This window comes from Podarcis pityusensis, assembly GCF_964106645.2.
Source record: "Podarcis pityusensis genome assembly, chromosome: 12".
Lineage (NCBI taxonomy): Eukaryota > Metazoa > Chordata > Lepidosauria > Squamata > Lacertidae > Podarcis > Podarcis pityusensis.
Window position 1 is genome coordinate 21,780,747 of NC_138037.1, and position 27,072 is coordinate 21,807,818.

The 27,072-nt window shown below is 44.7% G+C and overlaps 1 protein-coding gene across 2 annotated transcripts in view; it reads left to right on the plus strand.

Moving 5' to 3' along the window:
- The first annotated feature begins 3,846 nt into the window (after positions 1 to 3,846).
- Positions 3,847 to 27,072, plus strand: part of PRTFDC1 (phosphoribosyl transferase domain containing 1) — a 56,881-nt gene continuing 33,655 nt past the window's right edge. Inside the window, exons 1-3 of one of the 2 annotated variants that reach the window (XM_080974519.1) lie at positions 3,847 to 3,987; positions 8,368 to 8,474; positions 12,630 to 12,813. In XM_080974519.1, the coding sequence (XP_080830645.1) occupies positions 3,922 to 3,987; positions 8,368 to 8,474; positions 12,630 to 12,813 (357 nt within the window). In that variant the 5' untranslated portion in view covers positions 3,847 to 3,921. The remainder of the gene's footprint in view (positions 3,988 to 8,367; positions 8,475 to 12,629; positions 12,814 to 27,072) is intronic. The other variant, XM_080974518.1, reaches the window with a different exon arrangement.

Sequence of the window (27,072 nt, forward strand, 5' to 3'; positions counted from 1 at the left end):
TAGATATAGGTCAGTTCATCCCACGGGCTGTTTGTACCCTTAAAGGTAAAGGGTAAAGGGAACCCTGACCATTAATTAGGTCCAGTCATGGCCGACTCTGGGGTTGCGGCGCTCATCTCGCTTTTGGCCGAGGGAGCCGGCGTACAGCTTCCGGGTCATGTGGCCAGCATGACTAAGCCGCTTCTGGCGAACCAGAGCACGGAAATGCCGTTTACCTTTCTGCTAGAGCGGTACCTATTTATCTACTTGCTCTTTGACGTGCTTTCGAACTGCTAGGTGGGCAGGAGCAGGGACCGAGTAACGGGAGCTCACCCCGTCGCGGGGATTCGAACTGCCGACCTTCTGATCAGCAAGTCCTAGGCTCTGTGGTTTAACCCACAGCGCCACCCGCGTCCCATTTATACTTCACCAGAATCCAACCTGAATAAAAATGACTTGCAGCGCTACTGCCGAAAGATGCATAGGATACATTCAGCTATAACACTGACCATTAACCAAGGCTAGGCAAATTAATTTGTGCATGAGCTATGTGCCATTGTATTTAGCCCACACACTTCCCACCTTTCTCTCAGTGAGGAAGCAAACAATGAAAAGGCTGGCTTAGTGTTACACCCAAAGCCATGCTCATTTATTTCTCCTAAGCAAATTGTGATTGGCGAGCTTGTCCTAGTCTTCACTGCCATGGTTTGTGAGCAACCACAAGCTGCTGGTTCAGAAATAATGCTAGGACAGCTGCTCTATGGTTTGTTTCCCGTTCATTCTGCACCCAAGTGTCAATGGCGCTCCTCTTTCCCTCTTCTTACGCTGCCAGTGTTGTGCTCTGCCAGTCTTTGAACACCACAATGGAACAGGATGCTCTTTGCTACTTGATGCACATGGAAGCATCTATCAAGTCAACATATGGAACGGACATATCTCTTTCCATTTAAAACAGATGTGTACTTTTCATAAAGGTCATCAGCATGGCTGATTACTGGGGGTGGGGGGAATTGCTGTAATGAAAAACATTCAAGCTACAGACACATGGAAAACATTCTTATTCAATTCTCTCTCTCCAGGAAGTTTGACAAAATACATTTAGAGAATCCCAGGAATGTTGTTCTATCTTTATGTATATGTAAAAGAACTGCCAGCGATGGGATTGGCAGCATTTTTCAATTGGCTCGTGTGCCCTTGCCAGTATAGCAAAAGGAACAAAGGTGAATAAACACAATTGAGATTTCATTAGAATTCTTTCTTTCATTAGAACACTAAGAAGAAATGTCAAGTTGTTTTTATAGGACAATCTGTTCTCATTGCTGTTTGGTGTATGTTGACTTGCACCAATTATGAACATATGAAGCTGCCTGAGATCCTTGTTCTCTCTAACCTGTGTCAGTCTCCCAATATTTCAGGCCCAAAGCTATCTGAGCTCTTTAGAACCTGGGACCTTCTACATGTAACCTATGGCCCAGTTTGCATGTCACAGTAAACCATAATTTATTAGTGCAAAGGAAATTAACCACAATCTCAGTGTTAACGGTGTGTTGGGTAGGAGCAGAGGGGGTATTTCACTCTCAACCAACAACATTCTGTTGTGAAGGTTTGATCTTGGCTTACTGATTGTGGTTTCTATGGGTGAAATTGGTTTGTTCACAGTAAACCACTAATATATATTGGCATAATCCGTTAAGGGACACGGGTGGCGCTGTGCGTTAAACCACAGAGCCTAGGGCTTGGTTGGCGGTTCGAATCCCCGCGAAGGGGTGAACTCCCATTGCTCGGTCCCTGCTCCTGCCAACCTAGCAGTTCGAAAGCAGGCAGTACAAGTAGATAAATAGGTACCGCTCTGGCAGGAAGGTAAACAGCGTTTCCGTGCACTGCTCTGGTTCACCAGAAAGCGGCTTTGTCATGCTGGCCACATGACCCGGAAGCTGTACGCCTACTCCCTTGGCCAGTAAAGCAAGATGAGCGCCGCAACCCCAGAGTCGTTCACGACTGAACCTAATAGTCAGGGGTCCCTTTACCTTTTACCTATGATGTGTTAACTGAACCAATGGCAGACCTTATTCGTTCTGAAAGGGTAAACCTGGGGTCGAGGGCCAAGCTACATGTTACATTCAATGCACAACTATTGTTTGTTTCAAAATTGCCATGGGCAGCACACAGGGAAAGGCTTAATTCCTTTCCCTTGGCTTTAGTTCTTCCACCCCAAAACACTGTTTGCTTTTAACCGATAAGCAGAAAGTGGTGTAATGCTAAAATTAAAACCAGTGTGGTGCAGTGGTTAGGGCATTGGGCTAGGATCTGGGAAGCCAAGGTTCAAATGCCCACCCAGCTAATAAAATCAATGAGTGATCTAGGGCAAATCCCTGCCTCTCAGGAAGATCTGGTCACTAGGCTTTTAGGAAGCAGCTGGTTTCCATCCCAGCTGTTATGTATAAAAAAGTTGTAACATTAAGAATTTGTTTGTTTTCGTCTTTTCTCCCCAAACCTCCCCCCCCCTTTTGTGTCCCATCTTTTCAGATTGTAAACCTGAGGGCAGCAGATGTGCTGTTTTCATTTATCAGTATGCCACTCCAGAAACTTTCTGGTTGAAGAGTAGAGTATAAATGCTTCAAATAAATAAATACTACCACATTTGATTTGGCATAAGCTTCTGCGGACAAGAGATTATTTCATCAAGTGCATGGAAGGCTGTCTTCAGTTGCCATCAGTGAATTATGTAGGTGATGAAGTGGTCTTTGGTCCACTGAGGTTTATCCTATAATATATGCTAGCCTTTTAGGGTCTCTACCACGGGGTCTCTTATGTTGTGCAACACTCACCCATCTGAAATCTATGGGCTGGATGCAGACAAAGGCTGCAATCTGGGAGAAAGCGCTGTTAAACCCAATGAGTTCTAAGCAGACATTCATAGTATTACTTGAACTAAGGTCCCAATATACTTAATTGGGACAAATTAGTCATGACTTAAGTCCCACCGATGTCAGTGGGAACTGTCTGCACACACAATCCTGCGTCTGCTCAGAAGCCCCATTAAGTACAATAAAACTTATTCCCCAGTTAAATCAGTCTGGATCCAACCTCATGTGTGTAAGATTGCAGACTCAGAGACACCTTTAAGTCCCAGTGAAATCAATGCCCAATAAGCATGCATCTAAGAGGCTATGCACTGTGAAAGCCAGTTCAAGGACAAATTCCAGACAGGCGAAAACACTCGGGGCAGGGTTGGCGAGAGGTGTGGCTGAGGTGTAGCCAGCTGAGAGTCCCGAGGGCCAGACACAGGGGTTTGGAGGGCCACATGGGCATAATGTTCCCTATATCTAGGTTAGCGTGTAAGCATATCATATTATGTATTGCTTTTCTTACATTTATATCCCCCTTTTCTTCCTTTCAACCTGGAACCAGGCCCGCTTCCCTTCACAAGGCAGTGGTCTCCCAGGCTTTAGGCTTCCTAAGACCTAGGTTCAAATCGCGCGTTCCTCAAAGAAGCCCCCCAGTGGGGTTGCTGTAGCAAATTTCAAGCGGAGAGGGAGCAGCTGCTTTGAGCTGTGCTCCTTGAAGGAACTGAACAGGCCCGAGCGCGGGCATTAGAAAAAAAAGGTTCCGGGGCTGAAACCGGGGACAGACAGCTCTTTTGGTCCGTCGAGGTAACAGCAAGCCCTGCCCAAAGGCAGGTGGTTTGAGAGGCATCACCCCCTCTCTGCGCCAGCTGGAAGAAACCCCCCTAAGGGCGGGTGTGGATGTCTGGGAGCAGTTCTGCAGAAGCCACGACGGCGCGGGCCACGTCTAGCAGAGGCTGCAGAGGCTCAATCAGCCTCTTGCGGCAGCGGCCGGAGGCTCCTTTTCTTTCCCGAGCGAGGCGCCGCCTCTTTTCCCTCCTCCTCCTCCTCCTCCTCCTCCTCCGTCTCAAGGCTCTCGCCAACCTCCTTTCGGAAGATGGCCGGGCTAAACAGTAAGACCCACGCAGCGGAGGCGCCGAGAAGCAGCGGCCGAGGGGTCGTGGTAAATGCAAAAAAATAAAAATAAAAACCCCTTCTCTCCCTCCCTCCCCTGCTCCCGCATCCTAAGCTTTGCTGCCTCCCTTCTGCAGCTAAAGCATCCGCTTCCGTCGGCTAACCCCTTTCCCTCCCTTTCATCTATCCAATCCCTGCCCATTATGGCGGCTCCCCCCCTCCTGTTATGAAACGCTCCCCGCCCGCCCCCCCAAAAAGAATATTTGAATTGCAAGCGGGTTAGTCATTCATTGCGCTCGATGGGGCTCGCTCCCTGTCTGCTGTGCTGAGCCCGCTTATCTGGGAGAATACCCCCCCCCCATTGAACCCAGTTAGGGTTTACATCCGAGTCAACGTGCATAGATAGGAACTGGGCTGCGCGAGTATGCATTCCGGTACATTGAAATATGATGCATGTTGTTTACCACTGTTTTCCATTGGGATTTCCCCCTGGTAAGTATGTATAGGAAAGCAGCCTTATTGCTAGCACACACACACACAAATATTTTGGATGCGATTTCGTTGGGGGTTCTGATACGTGTTTTGGTTAGAGAAGAGTTGTTCCTTCTAGATTAATTGTCACGTTAAGAGTGAAATGCCGCAGCTACAACTTCGTAATTTCATCTAAAATAGTCTTGGCTTTGTAGAAATCCATTCAGTGCAGCCACCGCCACCCAAAAAACAGCAACGCGTCGTCCTAGCACAGCAAGTAAAGCTTCTGTGGGAGAAAAGCACAACAATACTCTAAATTTTCCTCACTAGGTGCTGTATATTAAAATGTACATTTTTGTGCGTAGCAATCCCTAATTGCAGCCATCAGAATGTATTACCTCACCTGCAGCCATAATTACGGCATGGGGGGGGGGAGGAAGGTTTTGGTATTGCTTAGCCTCCCGGATTAGCAGGTTCACAACAGGTGTGCTTAAAAGAATGTTAAGATACAGCTAGGCAATCTTAAGGTGTGCATTCTTATCAAACATTAACTGTTTTCTATTCCTATGTACTCTTCAGGGTGCAGGTAATAAGTGCAGCTGTCTTCTGAATAAATAAACCGCAAAGCCCAGTCCTAGGCATGTTTACTCTGAAGTAAAAGTGTTACTTTGGACAATGTTGCTTACTCCCAGGCACATATGCATAGGATTTTACTGTTACTCATGTCTCCAGTTTACTGGTTGTTAATAGCTTAAGACAGTCTTGACCCTAAGCACCCACTTGGCAGACCTAGACAAAAAGGAGTTGCATGTACGTCAGGGACTGTGCCCTTCTTCTGCACCTGGAATAGATACCACTTATTATAGGAAAACGAAAATAGGCCTTTGTTCTGATCCAGCAAGCCTGCTCTTACGTGCTTTCTCTGCCTTTCTCTGAAGGGCTTCCCTTGAACCCCTGTCTCCTGTGTTTACCTTGTCTTAGATTGACAGAAGTGTTTGGGTCACGGAAGGAGGAAGCAAACCTCTGCTTTGGCAGTATTATATACATGCCCACAGCGTTTTATGACACTTCTGTTCATTTCCTTAAACCAGGGCTAGCCAGTGTTATTCCTTCCAGATGTTGTTAGACTGCAGCTTCCACCAGACCTGATCACAGGCTGTGGTGGCTGGAGCTGACATGATTTGGGAAGCCTGACAACATCTGGAGGGCGCCATGTTGGCTACCCTTGCTTTAAACTGTCCGAGAGTCCTGGGGTTTGGGCACATATAGCAAAGTTCTTACGGTACTTGATACAGAATGGAAGATTTGTGTTAGGGGAATGCGATGTATTTCCCCACAAGAGCTGCCTAGAGTGCAAGGATATGTTACTCCTTTCCACATGTCTTGGCACATTGTAGAAAACTCTGTTATGGCGATATGTTACCATTCCAAAAAAAGAATACAGTAGTACCTCAAGTTACTGATGCTTCAGGTTACATATGCTACAGGTTACATACTCTGCTAACCCAGAAATAGTACCTCAGGTTAAGAACTTTGCTTCAGGATGAGAACAGACATCGTGCTCTGGCAGCACAGCAGCAGCAAGAGGCCCCATTAGCTAAAGTGGTGCTTCAGGTTAAGAACAGTTTCAGATTAAGAATGGACCTCTGGAACGAATTAAGTACTTAACCCAAGGTAGCACTGTAATGTTGTTTTTTTACTGCATTTGATTTACCAGACAAATGTCAATCTTTTATTTATGCATTGCCTTCCATGCTCATCTCAAGGCAGTGTACAAAATGCAATAAAAACAGTTTTAAACAATATGGAAAATAGCAGCAAAGTAAAACACACACACACACACACAAAAAGACCAAATAGACACCTGTGGCAAAGATCCTTTCATCCTGCTGGGAAGGCTTGTCAGAACAAAAATGTATTCACTTGTTTCCCGAAAGGGCAGGATGTGGGACACCTGTCACATTTTGGCAAGAATGCTGCTTGCACAGAACATGGGCAGCCACACTAAAAGCTCTCCTGTGAGTTACTGCAGACTGGGCTTCTGAGATCTTTGGAACATGTGGAAAGGAGAAGCTCTCCTACAAGGAAAGAGTCTTAATGAAGTCGCAGCATTTCCTACTAAGTTCTTATTCTACAGGAGTAGCCTCACGTACTTTTGATGCAGAAATCCTGCGCTCTCTTCGGCAGCACATATATTCTAAAATTGTAACGATACAGAGAAGAGGAATGCAGAACTCCCATGCAAATTTCTACATGAATTGAGTTTGTTGCTGCGTCGCTTGTATGCTAATAATCTCTTGCAGAAGGTTACTAGCCTAGATTTTTGACTTGCTAACTCTAAAACGAGGATGAGCAATAAGGGACTAACCCATAGACTTTTGCAGGGTTGTTTTCCGCAATCATGCAGTTACGGACAAAATGACATTTTAACTTTGAACTTTTGCCCAGATGAACCGTGAAATGATCCATTCCAGTATCCTCTTGTGAAAGCTGTCCAAGGGAAACTCAGCCAAGGCAAGATGTTCCAGCACTAGTTCAGAATGCATTCAGAACAGAGCACATACTGATGCTTGGAGGCCAGAAGTCGTCTTCCCTGTTCTTGCTAGAATACTAAAAAGGCCCAAGAAGCACCATGTGATCCCCATGTGATCTTCTGGTTCACTCGCTACCTTCTGTCTGAGGTGAAGAAGAATGTTTGAGCGAGCCAAAGGCCCTCTTCCAAGCACAACCCAAGTAGATTCCTGCAGAGAGATAGATTGTCGCTGCATGTCCAAAGACTAATTTGCTAGGACTTGAAGCCAGAGAGAACTTTTCACTCTCGTTTTTTTTTTTTAGAAGAGGGGTAGCAGAAACAACAAAGAGTTTTATGGCTCCGTCAAGACCAAACACGTTTGTTTGGCATAATTTTTTGTGGGCTACAGCCCACTTCAAGAGGTGAGTCAGGCTGCATCTGATGGGAGAGGGCTGTCGTCCACGAAAGCTTAAGCCGTAAGAAATGTGTTTAGCCCTGAGAATGCCACAAAACACCACTATTTATTGTTGTCTCTTTTGTTCTAGGTTAACCCACTTTAGATCATTTCTTAGAAACAAGGCTTCCTATTAAAACAAGGCTGAGGAACCTTCCCCCCTTCCAAACCCAGCAATATGCTGGCAGTAGCTTGGAGGAGGGACAGGGATGGGTAAGACCACCCCTTTCTCCTCTTTCACTCCTTGCCCACCCCCCACTTCAAATCTTCTTTGTTCTCTTTGCCCAGCAAACCAACAGGAGAGCAGCAAATCAGTCTTGCCAGAAATGTGAATCAATTGCTTGCATAAAAAAAGGTAAATGGACCCTTGACAGTTAAGTCCAGTCACAGACGACTCTGGGGTTGTGGCGCTCATCTCGCTTTACAGGCTGAGGGAGCCGGCGTTTGTCTGAGACAGTTTTTCCGGGTCATGTGGCCAGCATGGCTAAGCCGCTTCTGGCGCAACAGAACACTGAAACCAGAGCAGCACACGGAAATGCCGTTTACCCTCCCGCTGGAGCAGTACCTATTTATCTACTTGCACTTTTTGGGATGCTTTTGAACTGCTAAGGTTGGCAGGAGCTGGGACTGAGAAACGGGCGCTCACCCTGTTGCGGGGATTCGAACCACCAACCTTCTGATCGGCAAGCCCAAGAGGCTCAGTGGTTTAGAACACAGCGCCACCCGCGTCCCTAATCGCTTGCATGGGGGTTCCATTAGTTTCAGCTTTTTTTGTCTCCCCGCCCCTTCTGGGTTTCCCTCCCCCCAACATGAAATTAGGGTGATGGTTGCAAGTTCCCCACCTCTGTGCTGAAGGATCAAGCCATGCGCAGGTTTCCATGACTCTGTTTCTGCTAAACCAATTGTCAAATGGTGTTTAAACACAGATGATGCAATCAATTTGTAGTGCACACAAAATTAAATTTCTAATGAACATTTTATCTCTTTTACAGATTTCAGATGATTGGCCTGGGTATAGCTTGGAACTGTTTACATATCCACAACACTACTATGGAGATCTTGACTATGTGCTCATACCACATGGGATCATTGTGGACAGGTGAGGGTCTGAGAGTATGACGTTTATGAAAGCTACATGTTCAGTTCCTCCCAAGGTAGGAACAGCCCATTTAATATCTTGCTCGCTAAAATATTGACACCCCAATTTAAGCTGTAATGCTTATTGTAACAGTTACAGATAGGTAGCCGTGTTGGTCTGCCATAGTCAAAATAAAAAAATCCTTCCAGTAGCACCTTTAAGACCAACTAAGTTAGTTCTTGGTATGAGCTTTCGTGTGCAAGCACACGAAAGCTCATACCAAGAACTAACTTAGTTGGTCTTAAAGGTGCTACTGGAAGGATTTTTTTATTTTGCTTATTGTAACAGGAAGCCTAAAAGCTCGCTCTCTTCCTAGCCTGGGACCAGGAATAAGTTCCCATCTCTCTCTCAGCTGGACTATGCTGTTATCAGCTCTGCTTTCCCCTCTGACCTTGAGGCAAGGTCTGCAAGATTCAGGACAAACAAACAGAAATACCTTTTCACACAGGATGTAGTTAAATTGTGGAATTCTCTCCCACAAGAGGTAGTGGTGGCCAGCTTCTTGGGTGGCTTTAAAAGAGGATCGGACGAATTCACAAAGGATGGGGCCATTCATGGCTGCTAGCCACAACGGCTGTGTTCCACAGTCAAGGAATTGTTGTTGTTTAGTCATTTAGTCGTGTCCGACTTTTCGTGACCCCATGGACCAGAGCATGCCAGGCACTCCTGTTTTCCACTGCCTCCCACAGTTTGGTCAAACTCATGCTGGTAGCTTCAAGAACACTGCCCAACCATCTCGCCTCTGTCGTCCCCTTCTCCTTGTGCCCTCCATCTTTCCCAACATCAGGGTCTTTTCCAGGGAGTCTTCTCTTCTCATGAGGTGGCCAAAGTATTGGAGCCTCAGCTTCATGATCTGTCCTTCCAGTGAGCACTCAGGGCTGATTTCCTTAAGAATGGATAGGTTTGATCTTCTTGCAGTCCATGGGACTCTCAAGAGTCTCCTCCAGCACCATAATTCAAAAGCATCAATTCTTCGGCGATCAGCCTTCTTTATGGTCCAGCTCTCACTTCCATACATCACTACTGGGAAAACCATAGCTTTAACTATACGGACCTTTGTTGGCAAGGTGATGTCTCTGCTTTTTTAGGGTGCTGTCTAGACAGTCAAGGAAGCACACTCCTAAATACCAGTTGCTGGAAGTTGCAGGTGGGGAGAGGACATCTGATTAGCCACTGTGAGAACAGAGTGCTAGACTAGATGGGCCTTGGGCCTGATCCAGCAGGCTCTTCTTTATGTTGTTATGAGTATGAAGATGAGGGAGCATCCAGCCCCACACCTGCCCCTAAGGGAGCAGGGCCTTCTTGCTTCCCTCCAATTCCCCCTCAGCATGAATGAGCAGCATGGAATAAAAGACATCTAGGCATGGTGCAGTCGCAAATGCACATCGCCCCCGGCAGCTAATTTTAAGAGGATTTATTAAAAACCAGGCTTAAGGGAGGAGAAAGCAGAAGGGCGTATGGAATACACTGAAGAAACATTCCATGTTTGTGTAACCCAATGCAACTATTTACAAACAAGCTTCTGGTCTCCTCATGAGTAGTAACATGGCTGGTCAGGAGGACAGTGAGAGACAACAGACTAAAGCCAACATTCAAAGGGATAATTATTGCCAGATTTCGCCTGCGAGATGACAGGCTTCCTTCAGCTTGTGTATCGTGGGCTTGGCCAGAGTTACCTGGTCTGCCAACTGCTAGGAAATGGAAGCTGAGCAACCTGGAAGTGTTTAAACAGACAGGCTGGGAGTAGGCCACAACTGCACCATGGTTACCGCAGTTACTGGTATGTAAGCTCAGTTGAAATTGGGGAGATGTGTTTCCACATAACTATTTAGGGTGGAGATGCTGAATACACATTTATGCAGCTCTGGTAAAGACAGGGCACTTTCCTGGTATTGCATCGATGGGTACAGATTTTTAAGTCTTGGTTCTTTTATTATTTCATCTATTCATATACATCTTGTTTTATTTATATACTACTTAATGCCAAAATTAGGCTTCCAATTTTTTCTCATTTCCTGTTCTTAATAAGTACAAGTTGTGACTTGTTTATATTAGATACCTGTAACCAGTGCTTTTTTTCTAGAAAAATAGGTGCCGGTACTCACCATGACATTGTTACAGTTAGTGTCACATTTTTTAACCAAAAGAGAGAAAGGTGCTGGTACTGTGTACCCTTGAGTCCCCCTTGAAAAAGAAATGTAACCCTTCTTCTTAATGAGACGGTTACTATTCTGCATCAAGCTAACATTCAGATGTTATGGCTATTATGTGGCCTGTGCTAACCATGGTTGGAGCTTCCAGATGTACAACAGGCAAGCCATGGTTTAGAGTGGCTTGCCCACTTTCATTTTTCACCCTTTCAGCACTCAGCTTGATAAGTTCTTAAATTCTTAACTGAGACTTCTTCAGAGTTGATTTAGGGGACAGAATGTAGGACTAGGGACTGGAAGACATTCAGCCATTCAGTACACTGAATGACACATCACCAGTCACTGTCTCTGAGCTGGATTGTTGGGGTGCAGTGGGGGCATATATGCTGCCTTGAGCTCCTTGGAGGAAATGTGGAATAGAAAATAAATAAATAAATTTATATAATTTAATTTGTATTTTCTTCTTCGTCCAAGGAAGAACAGCAATTATACCCATGCAACAGGCCTGTGAAGTTGGTCGTTCAGAGAGACTGTTATATTCCAAAGGCATATAGCTGAGTTTTATAGCTGAATATGGATTTGTACCTGCATTTTCCACATCCATACCCAACACTCTAGCCAGCTACCTTTAAATATAAATACGAGCTTTAATGAGAAGTTCTGGCAAATTATATCTTTGTTATTCGTAGCTGGGGATTGTTAACTGCTAAGCTGTCACCTAGAATAAAGTTTAAATACTTAATTTCCGAGATGTTTTGAATGCTAAAGCTGAAATAGCTTCAGGGCTAGAATGTCACTGGAAATCATTCAAGGTGCACATTGTAGTCCTCAGAATAGCAAAAGGGTTAGGAAAATGAGGAGATCTTAAAAGACAATTCAGCACCTCCTTCTGCATAAAAATAACAGCAACCAGAGGTCACTAATCCCCTTACTGGGTAATCAACATATTTTGAATGCCTGAATTAACAGGTGTGGAAAAAGAACTTCAACTGTGAGTGAGCAATTGTAATTTCCGCAGCAAAAAAAATTAACAAGCTGCCAAGAAATAGCCACACACCCTCCATGAAATGATTGCCTGTGTGTGAAATATGTGTGAGCATTCTACTGAGTTCTGGATCTTTTGAATCAGGACACCGGAAGGATAGCCTCCACCTGGGTTCTGTCTACCTGGACCTTCAGATCCTCTTTAGAGACCCTCCTCTATGTGCTGAGTGGAGTTTGCAACTAGAGAGAAGGACATATCTGTGGTGCCACCCCTATAGTGAAATAGTTACGCCAGAGAGGCTCACCTGATGCCATCCCTATGGTCTCCTTTTGGTGCCCAAGTGCAGACCTCTTCATTCACCCAGGCCTTTTTGAAGCAACTTGCATTTAAAGAGAGAGTGTTGTAAACCTGGTCTTCTAGTGGTTGGGTTGAGTTGTGTTCTATTTTCTACTCTGAACTGCTGGTTTGGAAGGAAAGTGTGCTACATTCTATGGTTTCCAGTATATTTTAATTAATTTTGTGTGTGTTTTGTGTGTGTGTGTGTGTACACCGAAGGGAAGTCATATAAATTCAGCAATAAATAAAATAAGTACAGAAGATCCCAGGAACTTTGTGGCTAGGCTTTCTGGCTATTTTGTTTGTCCTGCACACATGGAACTTGGTTTTTTTCTTACATGTGCCTTGATATGCTGCTAATATTTGTGCATAAAAATGAGAGTTATGTGTGACCAGTTGCACCAGAATTTGGGTGGCGATGCTCATTTGAATACAGATGTAGTCTATCTGCACCAAATTACTTTAAATGGGATGCACATTCAGACGCCCATTTCCACCCACATTCTGGTGCAACTGAATCTGAAGTTGAATCTTGAAGTTGAAATGAGACCTTGAACTTTACTATTTTTGTATTGCACCATAGAATATACTTGCATCGAAAAATCCCGAGTCTTACCATATATTTATCCTTAATTTTTGCTTTAGGACAGAATGTTTGGCCAAAGATATCATGCAAGACATTGGATACAATGACATTGTAGTTCTCTGTGTACTTAAAGGTGGCTACAAATTCTGTGCTGACCTTGTGGAGCATATTAAGAACCTCAGTAGAAATTCAGAAAGGTTCATCTCCATGAAAGTTGACTTTGTCAGACTGAAAAGTTACCTGGTAAGTAATGATTTTGCTTACTTAAAGAAAAAGGAAAAAAAAACCCTATTGAGTTGAGTGTGGTCTGATTACAGTTTGTATACATGGATTTTTATTTTTTTTAAAGGCAGGCATCAAAGTCCAACCTTCCCAGTTTTTGCTGTAGCAGGCTTCAATGAATAAAGTGATGTAATGTAATGAATTAACTTTTCTCCTTTCGTGAACAGAACAGGAATTTGGGAGATGACACAGTCAACTTAAGAACTGGTTGATTTTTAAAGGATCCTAAATTATTTACTCCACAACAGCTTTATTGCATCCGTTATTCCTTCTCTCTCAGTGAAACTGAACCAGCCAACACAAAGTTCCATTTTTAATAATAATAATAATAATAATAATAATAATAATAATAATATATTATGTATACCCTAGCCACTCTGCGCGGCTTCCAACAAAATATTAGAATACAATAGTGTGTCAAACATTAAAAGCTTCCCTAAACAGGGCTGCCTTCAGATGTCTTCTACAAGTCTGGTAGTTGTTTTTCTCTTTGACATCTGGTGGGAGGGCATTCCACAGGGCAGGTGCCACTACTGAGAAGGCCCTTTGCCTGGTTCTCTGTAACTTGGCTTCTCACAGTGAGGGAACCACCAGAAGACCCTCAGCGCTGGACCTCAGTGTCTGGGCAGAACAATGGGGGTGGAGATGCTCCTTCAGGTATACTGGACCGAGGCCATTTAAGGCTTTAAAGGTCAGCACCAACACTTTGAATTGTGCTTGGAAATGTACTGGAAGCCAATGTAGGTCATTCAAGACCGGTGTTATGTGGTCTCGGCGGCCACTCCCAGTCAGCAATCATTCTCGATTAGTTGTAGTTTCCAGGTCACCTTCAAAGGTAGCCCCACATAGAGCACATTGAAGTAGTCTAAGTGAGAGATAACTAGAGCATGCACCACTCTGGCAAGACAGTCTGCTGGCAGATAGGCTCTCAGCCTGCATACCAGATGGAGCAGGTAAACAGCTGCCCTGGACACAGAATTGACCTGCGGCTCCATGGACAGCTGCGAGTCCAAAATGACTCCCAGGCTGCACACCTGGACTTTCAGGGGCACAGTTACCCCATTCAGGACCAGGGACTCACACAGGACCTTCACCACCTTCACTGGTTTTGATTTGAAAGAGACGTAGAGCTGGGTATCATCCGCATACTGATGAACACCCAACCCAAACCCCCTTATGATCTCTCCCAGTGGCTGCATGTAAATGTTAAAAAGCATGGGGGAGAGGACAGAACCCTGAGGCACCCCACAAGTGAGAGCCCAGGGGTCTGAACACTCATCCCCCACCACCACTTTCTGAACACAGCCCAGGAGGAAGGAGCGGAACCACTGTATAACAGTGCCCCCAGCTCCCAGCCCCTCTAGACGGTGCAGAAGGATGTTATGGTCAATGGTATCAAAAGCCGCTGAGAGATCCAGCAGAACTAGGAAACAGCCTTTGTCCCTAGCCCGCCAGAGATCATTGACCAGTGTGACCAAGGCAGTTTCAGTCCCATTATGAGGCCTGAATCCCGACTGGAAGGGATCCAAATGGTCCGCTTCTTCCAGGCGTGCCTGGAGTTGTTCAGCAACCACTCACTCAATCACCTTGCCCAAGAATGGAAGATTTGAGACTGGGCGACAGTTGGCCATATTGGCCACATCTAAAGATGGTTTTTTAAGAAGCGGTTTGATAACAGCCTCTTTCAGTGGGTCTGGGAAGGCTCCCTCACAAAGAGAAGCATTCACCCCCCTGCGAAGCCCATCGCCCAGCCCTTCCCAGCTTTTATAAGCCAGGATGGACAAGAATCAAGGAGACAGGTGGTTGGTTTCACTCGTCCAAGCAGCCTGTCCACATCCTCGGAGGTAACAGATTGGAATTGATCCCACACAACTTGACTAGACAGAACTCTAGCCCTGCTCCCACAGTGGAGTCTACCTCTTCCTGAATCTGAGCAACTGCAAAATCATTGCAGGATTTTAGTGTTGGTTTTATAGAGAGAAAAATGGGGAAAAAACTATCCCCAGAGTTCCTTGGGTCAATTAGTTCTGTTTAAGCCTATTTAAGATCACAGCATAGATATGCCTTAGGTTTGAAGCAAGACTCAAGCCAAAATCCAAAGAAAGAGTGGAACTGGATCCATGAGTGGTGGAGGGGAGACTGAGATCTGACACTTGTTTCTCTTACACAGCACCATCCACATACCCAGTAGCAAATGGCTAAGAAACAGGGAGGAGTTTCTAAAGCAGTTTGTGATATGACATGCGGTTCCACAGATGTGTGGAGAAACAATGCGAGCAATTCTACCGTGCTAGCACAAGCCCCTTGGGCAAACCAGAGCAGCACTTTTGGATCTTTGCCATTTTTTACAGTGAACTATTTGTTTTTGTCGTGAATCCTTATAATAGAAGGAACAGGAAGGTAGAAGCATCCCACCCACAGGGCTGGCCCAAGACCAAATGCAAGGAACATCCCCACCAGCCCCCTCTCTTTGTTCAGGTTTTGGGATGTCTTGTTTTTTATTGGATTCATAGTCCATTTCATGACTGTGCACAATTTGCAATCATGCAATTTCCATCCACAGTTCTTGTGGATCAGGAACTAGTTAAGTTAGCAGGGAGCAAAGAGTAGTATGGAGCTCAGAAAATCAAGTGTTTCCTCCCCCTCCTCCCAAGGATCTGTATTCATCATCATCATGATCAAACCTTTATTGGCATCACATACAAACATTCAGAATAAATAGGCCAGTGTGATCTTGTCGCCATTTCAACAGTACAGTCATACCTCTTGTTAGGTTTGCTTCAGGTTAAATCTTTTCAGGTTGCATCCCATGGCGACCCGGAAGTACCGGAAAGGGTTACTTTCGGGTTTCGCCACTTGCACATGCGCAGATGCTCAAAATGATGTCATGCGCAGAAGCAGCGAATCGCGACCCGCGCACACGCAGATGCAGGTTGTGTTCTGCTCATGTTGCGAATGGGGCTCTGGAATGGATCCCATTCGCAACCAGAGGTACCACTATACAGTCATTTGCCAAAGGGAAGAAGAGGGGAGCAAGATCTGTATTCGGACCTGCGCTTTTTAAGCAGTGATGTGAACAAGTTTTCTGATAGTATATACTAAGTTGTTCAGGGTTGTTAAAAGAAAAGAAAAAGGACTCTGAAGAACTCGGAAAGGACCTCTCCAAAGGGTGAATGGGCTTTAAAATAGCAAACACAATTCATTGTAAACAAGTGTAAAGTGATGCATGTCAAAAAATATTAAATTCACATATACATTCATGAGGTGTTAACTGGCAGCGATGGACTAGGAGCAAGACTTTGGAGCTGTAGCAAATAGGTCAGTGGAGATGTCAGTGCACCATGCAGTAGCTGTGAAAAAAAGGGCAGATTCCATGCTGAGGGATCATATTGAAAGGAACTGAGAATAAAATTCCTGACATCATTAATGCTGTCATGGGGTGCAGCCACATTTGGAATGCTGTGTACCATTCTGGCTGCCTCACCTCATAAAAAGAGAAATGGTAAAGTTGGGAAAGGTTCAGAAGAGGGTAACCCAAATGATCAAGAAGATGGAGCAAGTCCTCTAAGAGGAAAGGTTGCATCATTTGGGCCTTTTTTACTTTAGGGGAAAGGCAAATAAGGGGTGACATGATAGAAGAGCATAAAATTATGCACGATGGAGAGAAAGTGGCTGGAGAAAATTTGTTCTCTCATAACATTGGAATGTGTGGACACCCAATGGAAGCTGAATGTCGAGAGATTAAGAACAGGCAAAAAAAAAAAGTACTTTTACTCACCCAGTGCATAGTTGAACTATGGGATTCGCTCCCACAGGGGACAGTGATGGCTACCGACGTGCATGGCTTTAAAAGAGGATTAGACAAATCCGTGGTGGTAAAGACTATCAGTGGCTTCTAGCCAGGATGCTCCTAAATACCAGTTGCTGGAAACTGCAGTCTGGGAGAATGCTCTTGTGCTCAGGTCTTGGTTTCAGGCTTCCCGCAAGCATCTGGTTGGCTGCTGTGAGAACAGCATTCTGGATTAGATTGGGCATTAACCTCATTCAGCAGCCTCTTCTTATGTTTATCCCTGTCATAATAAGGTTAGAAAGTTGCACATATGAATCTGATTCCAGTTGCTTACACACAGCCACATTCACTCTCCCAGTAAATAATAATAATAATAATAATTATTATTATTATTATTATTATTATTATTATTATTATTATTACAACCCCACCCATCTGGCTGGGTTTCCCCCGCCATTCTGGGCGGCTCCAAACAGAATATTAAAAACACGATAAAACATCAAAAATTAAACGCTTCCCTAAACAGGGCTGCCTTCAGATGTCTTCTAAAAGTCAGATAGTTGTTTATTTCCTTGACATCTGATAGGAGGGCGTTCCACAGGGCGGGCGCCACTACCGAGAAGGCCCTCTGCCTGGTTCCCTGTAACCTCACTTTTCGCAGTGAGGGAACCTCCAGAAGGCCCTCGGAGCTGGACCTAAGGCTGAACGATGGGGGTGGAGACGCTCCTTCAGGTATACTGGGCCAAGGCCGTTTAGGGGTTTAAAGATCAGGACCAACACTTTGAATTGTGCTCGGAAACATACTGGGAGCCAATGTAGGTCTTTCAGTTCGCATCTAACGCCAAGCCAAACCATGGCTAAGTGCGAAGGAGGAACTTGCTGTCAAAATCATGGCCGTTCCACCTCGGTGCTGCTGCACTGCAGAGTGCTATATCACAGTTTGGCTTAGTGTTGCATTCGAAATCCAGGCTCATGGTTTGTATGGTTAATGAGACAACTGGTTAACTAGATAGCTGGAGATAGATTCCTCCCCCGTCTCCTCAGGGGTCACCTGGGTCACCACCTAATAAATCCAGCCCTGCACCCCAACACTGGGCAGGAGGTGAAGATAGCAATCTTACACACCCCAGGAATACATCCCATTCAGCTGCCAATCCCAGGATTGTGGAGGGCTGTGTTCAGTTTCTGCACCAATGTTTGTATGGACACATTTATATCAACCAGAACCAATGCTGGTATCAGCCTGGTTATGAATACAGTGGTACCTCGGGTTAAGTACTTAATTCGTTCCAGAGGTCCGTTCTTATCCTGAAACTGTTCTTAACCTGAAGCACCACTTTAGCTAATGGGGCTTCCTGCTGCCGCCGCACGATTTCTGTTCTCATCCTGAAGCAAAGTTCTTAACCTGAGGTAATATTTCTGGGTTAGCAGAGTATGTAACTTGAAGCATATGTAACCTGAAGCGTATGTAACCTGAGGTACCACTGTATCCCTTTCAGTTGTTTTTCATTATTTTTCTGTGTGGGATCAAACCTTCTTGCTTTCCTTGCTCTGTTTTTCCATTGCATTTTAACATCTCAGTTTTATTTTTATCTAATTCGCTTTCTGTGGCCAGATAGTAGTTTTCCTTGAACGCGTTTACTCCCCAACCCCGCCATTCTCTTCCAGCTTCCCCCTTACTAACCATTTCCTGTTTCTCTCTCTTTCTCTCTCTCTTTTCCTTAAGGGAGTCCTGCTGCTTTCTGTTCCCTTTCCATGCAGCTGTGCTCTCTTCTGTCTCCAACTGTTTGTCTCGGAGAGCCATGTCCAAGTCTTGTAAACACTGGTGGGATTCTGATGTCTTTTCTTGCTCCACGTTCAGCATTCATGGCTAACAGGTTAGTTCACCGTAGACAATGGTAAATGGAAGTGGGGTGGGGGAGATAATCTGGATTTAACCACTTAGGAAATACGCTACAAAGTTTTAGTGCAGCCCCCCCCACCTTCTTTTTTCTTCCTGTGTGCAAGGATAGGTTTTTGGCAACTGCCAACGCTTGCTACCTTACCAACACAGCCTGACAGAAAGCCTTGGCTGCAACACACAGCAAGCAAACACATCAGAACAACGCAACTCAGCCAGGCTTTCTCCTGCTTTCTCAATACCGGACACAAAGGCAAGCGCTGGACAGTTTCTAAAGCTGTGCAGGGGGGCAGGCAGTTTGAATATAATGTCTTTGTGCGCATGCAAATGGAGTCTTTTTGGATGGCAGGCACCACCTGAGCCAATGGAGGTTCCATCTGCCTTCACAAGTATATAAAAATTCCAGCTAGAGCCAAGACTGCTCATGGATGGTGGTGGTTTTTGCAAAGAATTTCAGTTGAAAAACACTCCTCAAAAGCCCATAACCCTTGAAAAGATTTTCAGCACTCCTTTTTTTTAGGTTCATTTGTGAAACCCTCCACTTTCTCCGCCTATTTTTTTTAATTGATTTTTGAAAATATGATCAGACGAACCATATATTCTCCTGCCTTTCTTCACCCCCACCTTTCAGTGTGGCTCACAGTGAGAAGACGAGGGAAGGGGGCGATCATTATGTGTATCTATTTGACCTAGCTCTGTATTGTGATGCTATGGCTCCGACGCCAGGCTTGTATTGTTTTTAATCTCAAGTGCCTTCACTTGCCCTCAGTGACATCTTTATATAGCTCAATCTGATTGGTTACGTAGATTGTGACATTTTCCTCATTCACTGTGTGATCCCTGGTGGGCTAGAATCGCCCGGGAAGGAGGAAGAACCACAGAATATACGATATAAAAGTTTTGAGAGAAAATGTCTACACAGCTAGTACTGCAAGGTGAAAACTCGAAATCAAAACTGGGAAATATTCATTACAGTTCCATCCTCAAGCATCATCGTGGATTTCTCGCTCGTTTATACTCAGGGACTCGGCCTGGAACTTGGTGAAACCAGGACTTTCTTTGCAGCTTCCAGTCAGCTGCAACTTCCTCGCAAGCTCCATTGAATTGAATGGGAGTTTGCACAAGAACTCACTACAGCTCTTGTGCAGCTCCTGTTTGGCTGCTAACCCCAATGGCTATGTTCTGCCTCAATAATAATAATAATAATAATAATAATAATAATAATAATAATATATTTATACATACCCTGCCCATCTGGCTGGGTTTCCCCAGCCACTCTGGGCGGCTTCCAACAAAAGATTAAAATTACCTTAAAACTGTAAGGGGCACTATGGTTCTGATAGTAGTTGCTGGAAACCACAACAGGGGAAGAGTGTTGTTGCACTCAGGTCTTGTTTGCAGGCTTCTCATAGCCATCTGACTGACCACCGTAAGAACAGGCTACTGGGCTTGATCCAGGAGACACTTGCATTCTTACTTCTTGATCCAGAAGACACTTGCATTCTTACTTCTTGATCCAGAAGACACTTGCATTCTTACTTCTTTCAGTGGGGCTTGGGAATAATTTGCTTAATAAGCCCAATATACACGAGCCTTTTCCTGATCATGCAGCCCTCCCCACCCCACCCCTTCTTTTCAGCAGCCCTGAACAAACTGCCAGAGTTTTCAGTTAACCATAGTTTTCCTGTTTGGACCAAACAGGCCACTGTGGTTTAGGCTTCAGAACGAGTCAGGATTTTAAACCATGGTTTGAAGTTAGGTGACGATCTGGGCTTGTTTCCAAAACCTGGTAACCTCTATGGTTTATTGAAGACTTCTGCATTTCATTGTGGCACACATGACTGAATGCAGCCAGTCTCTCACCAACTAAGGCAGAGATGAAGAACCTGTAGCTGCCCAAATGTTGTTGGACTACAACTTCTATCATCCCTGACCATTTGCTATCCTGGCTGGGGCTGATGGGAGTTGGAGTTTAAGAAGATCTGGAGGGCTCCAGGTCCCTCATTGTTACATATTTAAAAAAATATTAGAGAGAAGCCCTCGTCTAAAAGTTGCTAAATGTGATTGGTATTTTAAATAAATTTTCACTGTATTTCTACAGAAGGGATGCAGGCAATTTGAAAAAAAAATGTTATATGGTCTCCTAGAAGAATATTTTTAGTAGTGACTGTCGAATATGTGTTTCAGCTTTGAAAATGGCATTTTAAACTTCTGTTATCAATAAAGTAACTCTTTGTTCATTCCTGTGTTTATAGGAAATCTTCAAAAGAAAGTTGTTTTGCTGATGTCTAAATCATGTGGTAGAAAGTGTAGGAGATATGTGGTTTGAGCTAGCTTGCTTAATCCTTTGAAACTCATCACAATTATTTATGGTATCCAGAACATAACTAATTTTAAAAATGTGACCTCTCTACTGAATAACAACCAAGATACATAATGGGTGCATTGATACGTGCACACAACCAAATACATTGATATTATATGTTTGGGGTTTTTTCCTACATTCCATTATTTGCAATTTATTTTACAGTTTTTCATTCTCGGCGGTATGTTGTCTCAGACAGAAGGATCCATGCCTGAAAACACTTGAGAAAAACATACAACAATACGGGCTTTGTGCTTGAACCTTTTAGGGAGTCTGATTACACTCATCTAATAGTTCAGGTTTTGGTAAACTGAGATCGGGGTAGCCAAGGTTGTGGGTTCCAGATGTGGCTGGACTGCAGCACCCTTCATCCATGACCATTGGCTGATGGGAGTTGCAGTTTGGCAACATCTGGAGGGCACCATGTTGGCTTTCCGTGGTGTAGACTGATAAGACACTCGGCCATTTTTAAAGTTCTAATAAATTTGTGGGCTACACTAGAACTCTGCAGATCACGTTTTCTTTTTCAAAAGTGATGAGCTCAAGTCAATATATGTAATCCTGCCCTTCCTCTGAGCTCCCTCTCTGGCTCTCTGTCACCAAACCTACAAAGGTCCTTTGTCTCCACACTTCTTGCCAATGGTACACAGTCCTCCTGTCCCTTGGTCTTGCCTGTGTTGTGTCTGCCCTCCCCCACCACCAGTCCCCATGCTCCACTTTCCCCATTTCCAACTCTTTCTTTAATACGCTTCTCTGTTCTGTTTGGAATTCCCTTTTTGTTATTCACTTCTCACCCTTCTTCCTACCCGTTGGCCCTTATTTTGGCCGCTCTGGCTCTAGGATCCTTGTCCACCCAGCATCCCCACCTACTTTGGAATAAATATTTATAGGCTCAGGCTGCTGGGGTTTGTTGCTGTGCTTGGTTTTGGTTGTTGGTTATTGTTGTTTTTGTACTTTTGGCATTATGAGGAATCAGATGCTGCAGCTATGAATGAAGTAATGACTTCCTACCGGGAGACCATCCATTGTGGTTTCCTGGCACGGAAGCACAATCCAAAGGGACACTTGATTACTGCTAGATGTTCCACTGCTAATTTAGACGAATTTCAGTGTTTCATTTACAATGGGAGTAAGTGTGTGCTCTTTTCAGGCTGAAGGACGTTTCCCAAGCGAAATAACCGCACTAAAAGCAGATCGGCAGCAAATTTTCTAAAATGCAGCTTATGGAAACTTCACTTAATTCGTGGCCAGTAGGAAAAAGAAAAACTTAAAAGGCTTGCTAACCTTTAGTGGCATTCAGTCAGTATGTTCAGTGCATTTTGCCAGTTATCTATACCTAATTGGCATGGAAAATTGAACTCATGACTCTTTGTAGGAAAACGCACACATGGGTGTGTGTTTTTCACCCTGCTCTGTGGGTTACAGGAGAATCTCCACTATTTCAGTTGGTTAAAGGCTTTCCCTTGGAAGAAGCCGAGGTCAAGCATTCTGTTCCCTGTGCTTTCATATCTGCGGTCAAAGTGGTGATTTGTATTGTCTTCATTCACAGTATGCGGTCGTGGATTAATTACATATTGGCGCCTGCCTGGTGGAGTGAATTCCCATCACCCCTGAAGCCAATGTTTGCACTAATTTAAGATGAGTTTTTTTAAATGGGTGGGAGGGCCAAGTATAAGAAGCCAGTTAGTGCAGAATTTGGCCCTGCAGTACAAGCCTTGGCAAGGGGTTCTTGGCAAGGAATCCTTCCTTTTCTCAGTTTTGGTAGGAGCTGCTTCAGCATTAGTAAGAAGAGCCAAACAAGACTATTATTATAACATATTGGGAATTTTTGAATTGGGCAAGGTTACTGTTAGTGATGGGGAAGAACTGAGGGGTGCCCTGCGGTTTGAGGGAAAGGCATGGATTTGATTTTTTTTTTTTTAATGGAGGGGAGGATGGGGACCAAACTGCACTTGTTATTCATGTGTGTGGTTTTTTTTCCCCCTTTTCTTTTTAACCACTGCTTGCAACCCTGGATTGTTGGGTGTGCTTAAACCACAGTTTCCTAGTTTGTGTGCTATGGCAAACTGTGGTTTAACAAATCAGGAAGTATTCAGCAAAGTCAGATCCTTGGGATAAACACAAGCACTTGTTCATTCCTGGTCATGGCTTGTTGGGCTGGGAATGTGATGTTTAAACCAAACTATTGACATAGGTGCTTTTGGAGGCAATCTCCCTTGGGAGGAAGAATCATAGAATCATAGAGTTGGAAGAGACCACAAGGGCCATCGAGTCCAACCCCCTGCCAAGCAGGAAACACCATCAGAGCACTCCTGACATATGGTTGTCAAGCCTCTGCTTAAAGACCTCCAAAGAAGGAGACTCCACCACACTCCTTGGCAGCAAATTCCACTGTCGAACAGCTCTTACTGTCAGGAAGTTCTTCCTAATGTTTAGGTGGAATCTTCTTTCTTATAGTTTGGATCCATTGCTCCGTGTCCGCTTCTCTGGAGCAGCAGAAAACAACCTTTCTCCCTCCTCTATGTGACATCCTTTTATATATTTGAACATGGCTATCATGTCACCCCTTAACCTCCTCTTCTCCAGGCTAAACATGCCCAGCTCCCTTAGCCGTTCCTCATAAGGCATCGTTTCCAGGCCTTTGACCATTTTGGTTGCCCTCCTCTGGACACGTTCCAGTTTGTCAGTGTCCTTCTTGAACTGTGGTGACCAGAACTGGACACAGTACTCCAGGTGAGGTCTGACCAGAGCAGAATACAGTGGCACTATTACTTCCCTTGATCTAGATGCTATACTCCTATTGATTTGCATTGGCTTTTTTAGCTGCCGCGTCACACTCAGAATTGCATTGGCTTTTTTAGCTGCCGCGTCACACTGTTGACTCATGTCAAGTTTGTGGTCAACCAAGACTCCTAGATCCTTTTCACATGTACTGCTCTCAAGCCAGGTGTCACCCATCTTGTATTTGTGCCTCTCATTTTTTTTTGCCCAAGTGCAATACTTTACATTTCTCCCTGTTAAAATTCATCTTGTTTGTTTTGGCCCAGTTCTCTAATCTGTCAAGGTCGTTTTGAAGTGTGATCCTGTCCTCTGGGGTGTTAGCCACCCCTCCCAGTTTGGTGTCATCTGCAAATTTGATCAGGATGCCCTTGAGTCCATCATCCAAGTCGTTGATAAAGATGTTGAATAAGACCGGGCCCAAGACAGAACCCTGTGGCACCCCACTAGTCACTCTTCTCCAGGATGAAGAGGAACCATTGATGAGCACCCTTTGGGTTCGGTCAGTCAGCCAGTTACAAATCCACTGAGTGGTAGCATAGTCAAGACCGCATTTTACCAGCTTCTTTACAAGAATATCATGGGGCACCTTGTCAAATGCCTTGCTGAAATCAAGGTAGGCTATATCCACTGCGTTCCCTTCATCTACCAGGCTTGTAATTCTGTCAAAAAACGAGATCAGGTTAGTCTGACATGACTTATTTTTCAGAAATCCATGCTGACTATTGGTGATCACAGCATTCCTTTCTAGGTGCTCACAGACTGTTTGCTTAATGATCTGCTCCAGAATCTTCCCTGGTATTGATGTCAGACTGACTGGGCGGTAATTTTTTGGGTCCTCTCTTTCCCCCTTTTTGAAAATAGGGACAACATTTGCCCTCCTCCAGTCTGCCGGGACCTCGCCTGTTCTCCAGGAATTCTCAAAGATGACTGCCAGTGGTTCTGAGATCACATCTGCCAGTTCTTTTAATACTCTTGGATGCAGTTCATCTGGCCCTGGAGACTTGAATACATCTAAACTAGCCAAGTATTCTTGTACTATCTCCTTAGTTATTCTGGGCTGTGTTTCCTTTGCTGAATCATTTGCTCCAAATTCTTCAGGTCGGGCATTGTTTTCTTTATCGGAGAAGACTGAGGCAAAGAAGGCATTGAGGAGTTCAGCCCTTTCTGTGTCCCCTGTTTGCATTTCACCATCTTCTCCTCTGAATGACACCACTGTTTCTTTGTTCTTCCTTTTGCTACGAACATACCCATAAAAGCCTTTTTTGTTGCTTTTAACCTCTCTAGCAAGCCTGAGTTCATTCTGTGCTTTAGCTTTTCTGACTTTGTGTCTACACGTGCTGGCTATTTGTTTGAATTCCTCTTTGGTGGTTCCCCCCCTTTTCCATTTTTTGTACACATCCTTTTTTAATCTTAACTCAGTTAAAAGTTCTTTAGATAGCCACCCTGGCTTCTTTAGGCACCTTCCATGTTTCCGTCTCATTGGTATTGCCTGACGTTGTGCTTTTACTATCTCCATCTTAACAAACTCCCAGCCATCATGAACTCCCTTTCCTTTTAGTATTACTGTCCATGGGATCTCACCCAGCACTTCCCTAAGTTTTATGAAGTCGGCTTTCTTAAAGTCAAGAAATTGAGTCCTAGTATGCTTGGCTGCTCCTTTCTGCTGTATAGTAAACTTCAGAAGAGCATGATCCTTCCACTTCTACCCCACTAACCAGGTCATCAACATTGGTTAGGACCAGATCTAAAATGGCTGTTCCTCTTGTTGCTTCTCCCACTTTCTGGACAACGAAGTTGTCTGCAAGGCCAGTGAGGAATCTGTTTGACCTTATGCTCTTGGCTGAGTTTGACATCCAACAAATATCCGGGTAATTGAAGTCCCCCATTACTACTATCTCCCTTCCTTTTGCATGCTTGGCCATCTGTTCCAGGAAGGCATCATCTATGTCCTCCGTTTGGCTTGGGGATCTATAGTAAACTCCCACAATGAGGTCACTGTTATTCTTCTCTCCCTTAATTTTGACCCAAATGCTCTCACTTTGGCTTTGAGGTTCTAAATCTTGGATCTCTTCACAGGTATACACATCCCTGACATATAACGCCACTCCTCCTCCTTTCTTGTCTGGTCTGTTTCTCTGAAATAGATTGTATCCCTCCATTATTACATTCCAATCGTGGGACTTATCCCACCAGGTTTCAGTGATGCCTGTTATGTCATATTTAGTTTGCTGTACCAAGAGCTCAAGCTCATCTTGTTTATTTCCTATGCTTTGCGCATTAGTGTACAGACATTGAAGTCCATTAATCATTCCCCCGTGTCTCTTATTTAAGGATTTTTTCCTCCCACCACTAGGTCTTCGTGCTGTTTGCTCCGTTTGGTCTATGACATTTGGATGATCATCTTCATCAATTGATAGACTCCTACCTTCAGGAGCACTGTCTCCCTCCCCCACATTAGTCAGTTTAAAGCCCTCCTGATGAGGTTTCTGAGATTTTTGGCAAAAACATTTCTCCCAACCGTTGTGAGGTGCAGCCCATCGCTTGCCAGAAGTCCATCTTCAAGAAACTGCAGTCCATGATCTAAGAATCCAAACCGTTCCTGTTTACACCATTTGCGAAGCCAGCTGTTCACTTCCACTATTTTTCCCTCTCTCCCTGGGCCACGTCGTTCAACTGGGAGGACAGATGAGATGACAATTTGTGCATTTAATTGCTTCAATTTCCTGCCCAGAGCCTCGTAGTCTCTTGATCTTCTGGAGGCTATTGCTTGCCGTGTCATTGGTTCCCACATGAACCAAGAGGAAGGGTTATTTGTCAGTGGGTTTTATGATTCCTTGCAGTCGTTCAGTTACATCTTGGATCTTAGCCCCAGGGAGACAGCACACTTCCCGAGACATCTTGTCAGGCCCACAGATCACTGCTTCTGTTCCCCTCAGTAGGGAATCCCCTATCACCACTACACGCCTCCTCTTAGGTCTGGTCGGAGTTCTTCCGTGAGCTGTCCATTCCAAGGTCGCCTGCACATTCCCTGAGGACTGACTTTGCTGCTCGTCTTCATATACCTGATCGATTGTAATGAGGGAGAGATCCTCAAATGGAGTCTGCTCTTCGTCTTCCATGCTAGGGGAGAGGACCTCAAAGCGATTGTGTATTTCTAAACAATCAGAGCGAACCCTGAGCCTCCTACTTCTTTGAGTCACGTTTCTCCATATATCTGGCTCCTGTGTTGGTGAACTAGCCTCCTTCTCAGGGGAGTCCCCTGTCTCCTCCTTGGTGGAGACGGTGTGCTCTGTTGCTTCCAAGAAGAGCTGCAGCTCTCTAATTCTTTGGAGCGTAGCCACATGTTCCTCCAGTTGCTGGACTTTGTCTTCTAAGAGGGCAATC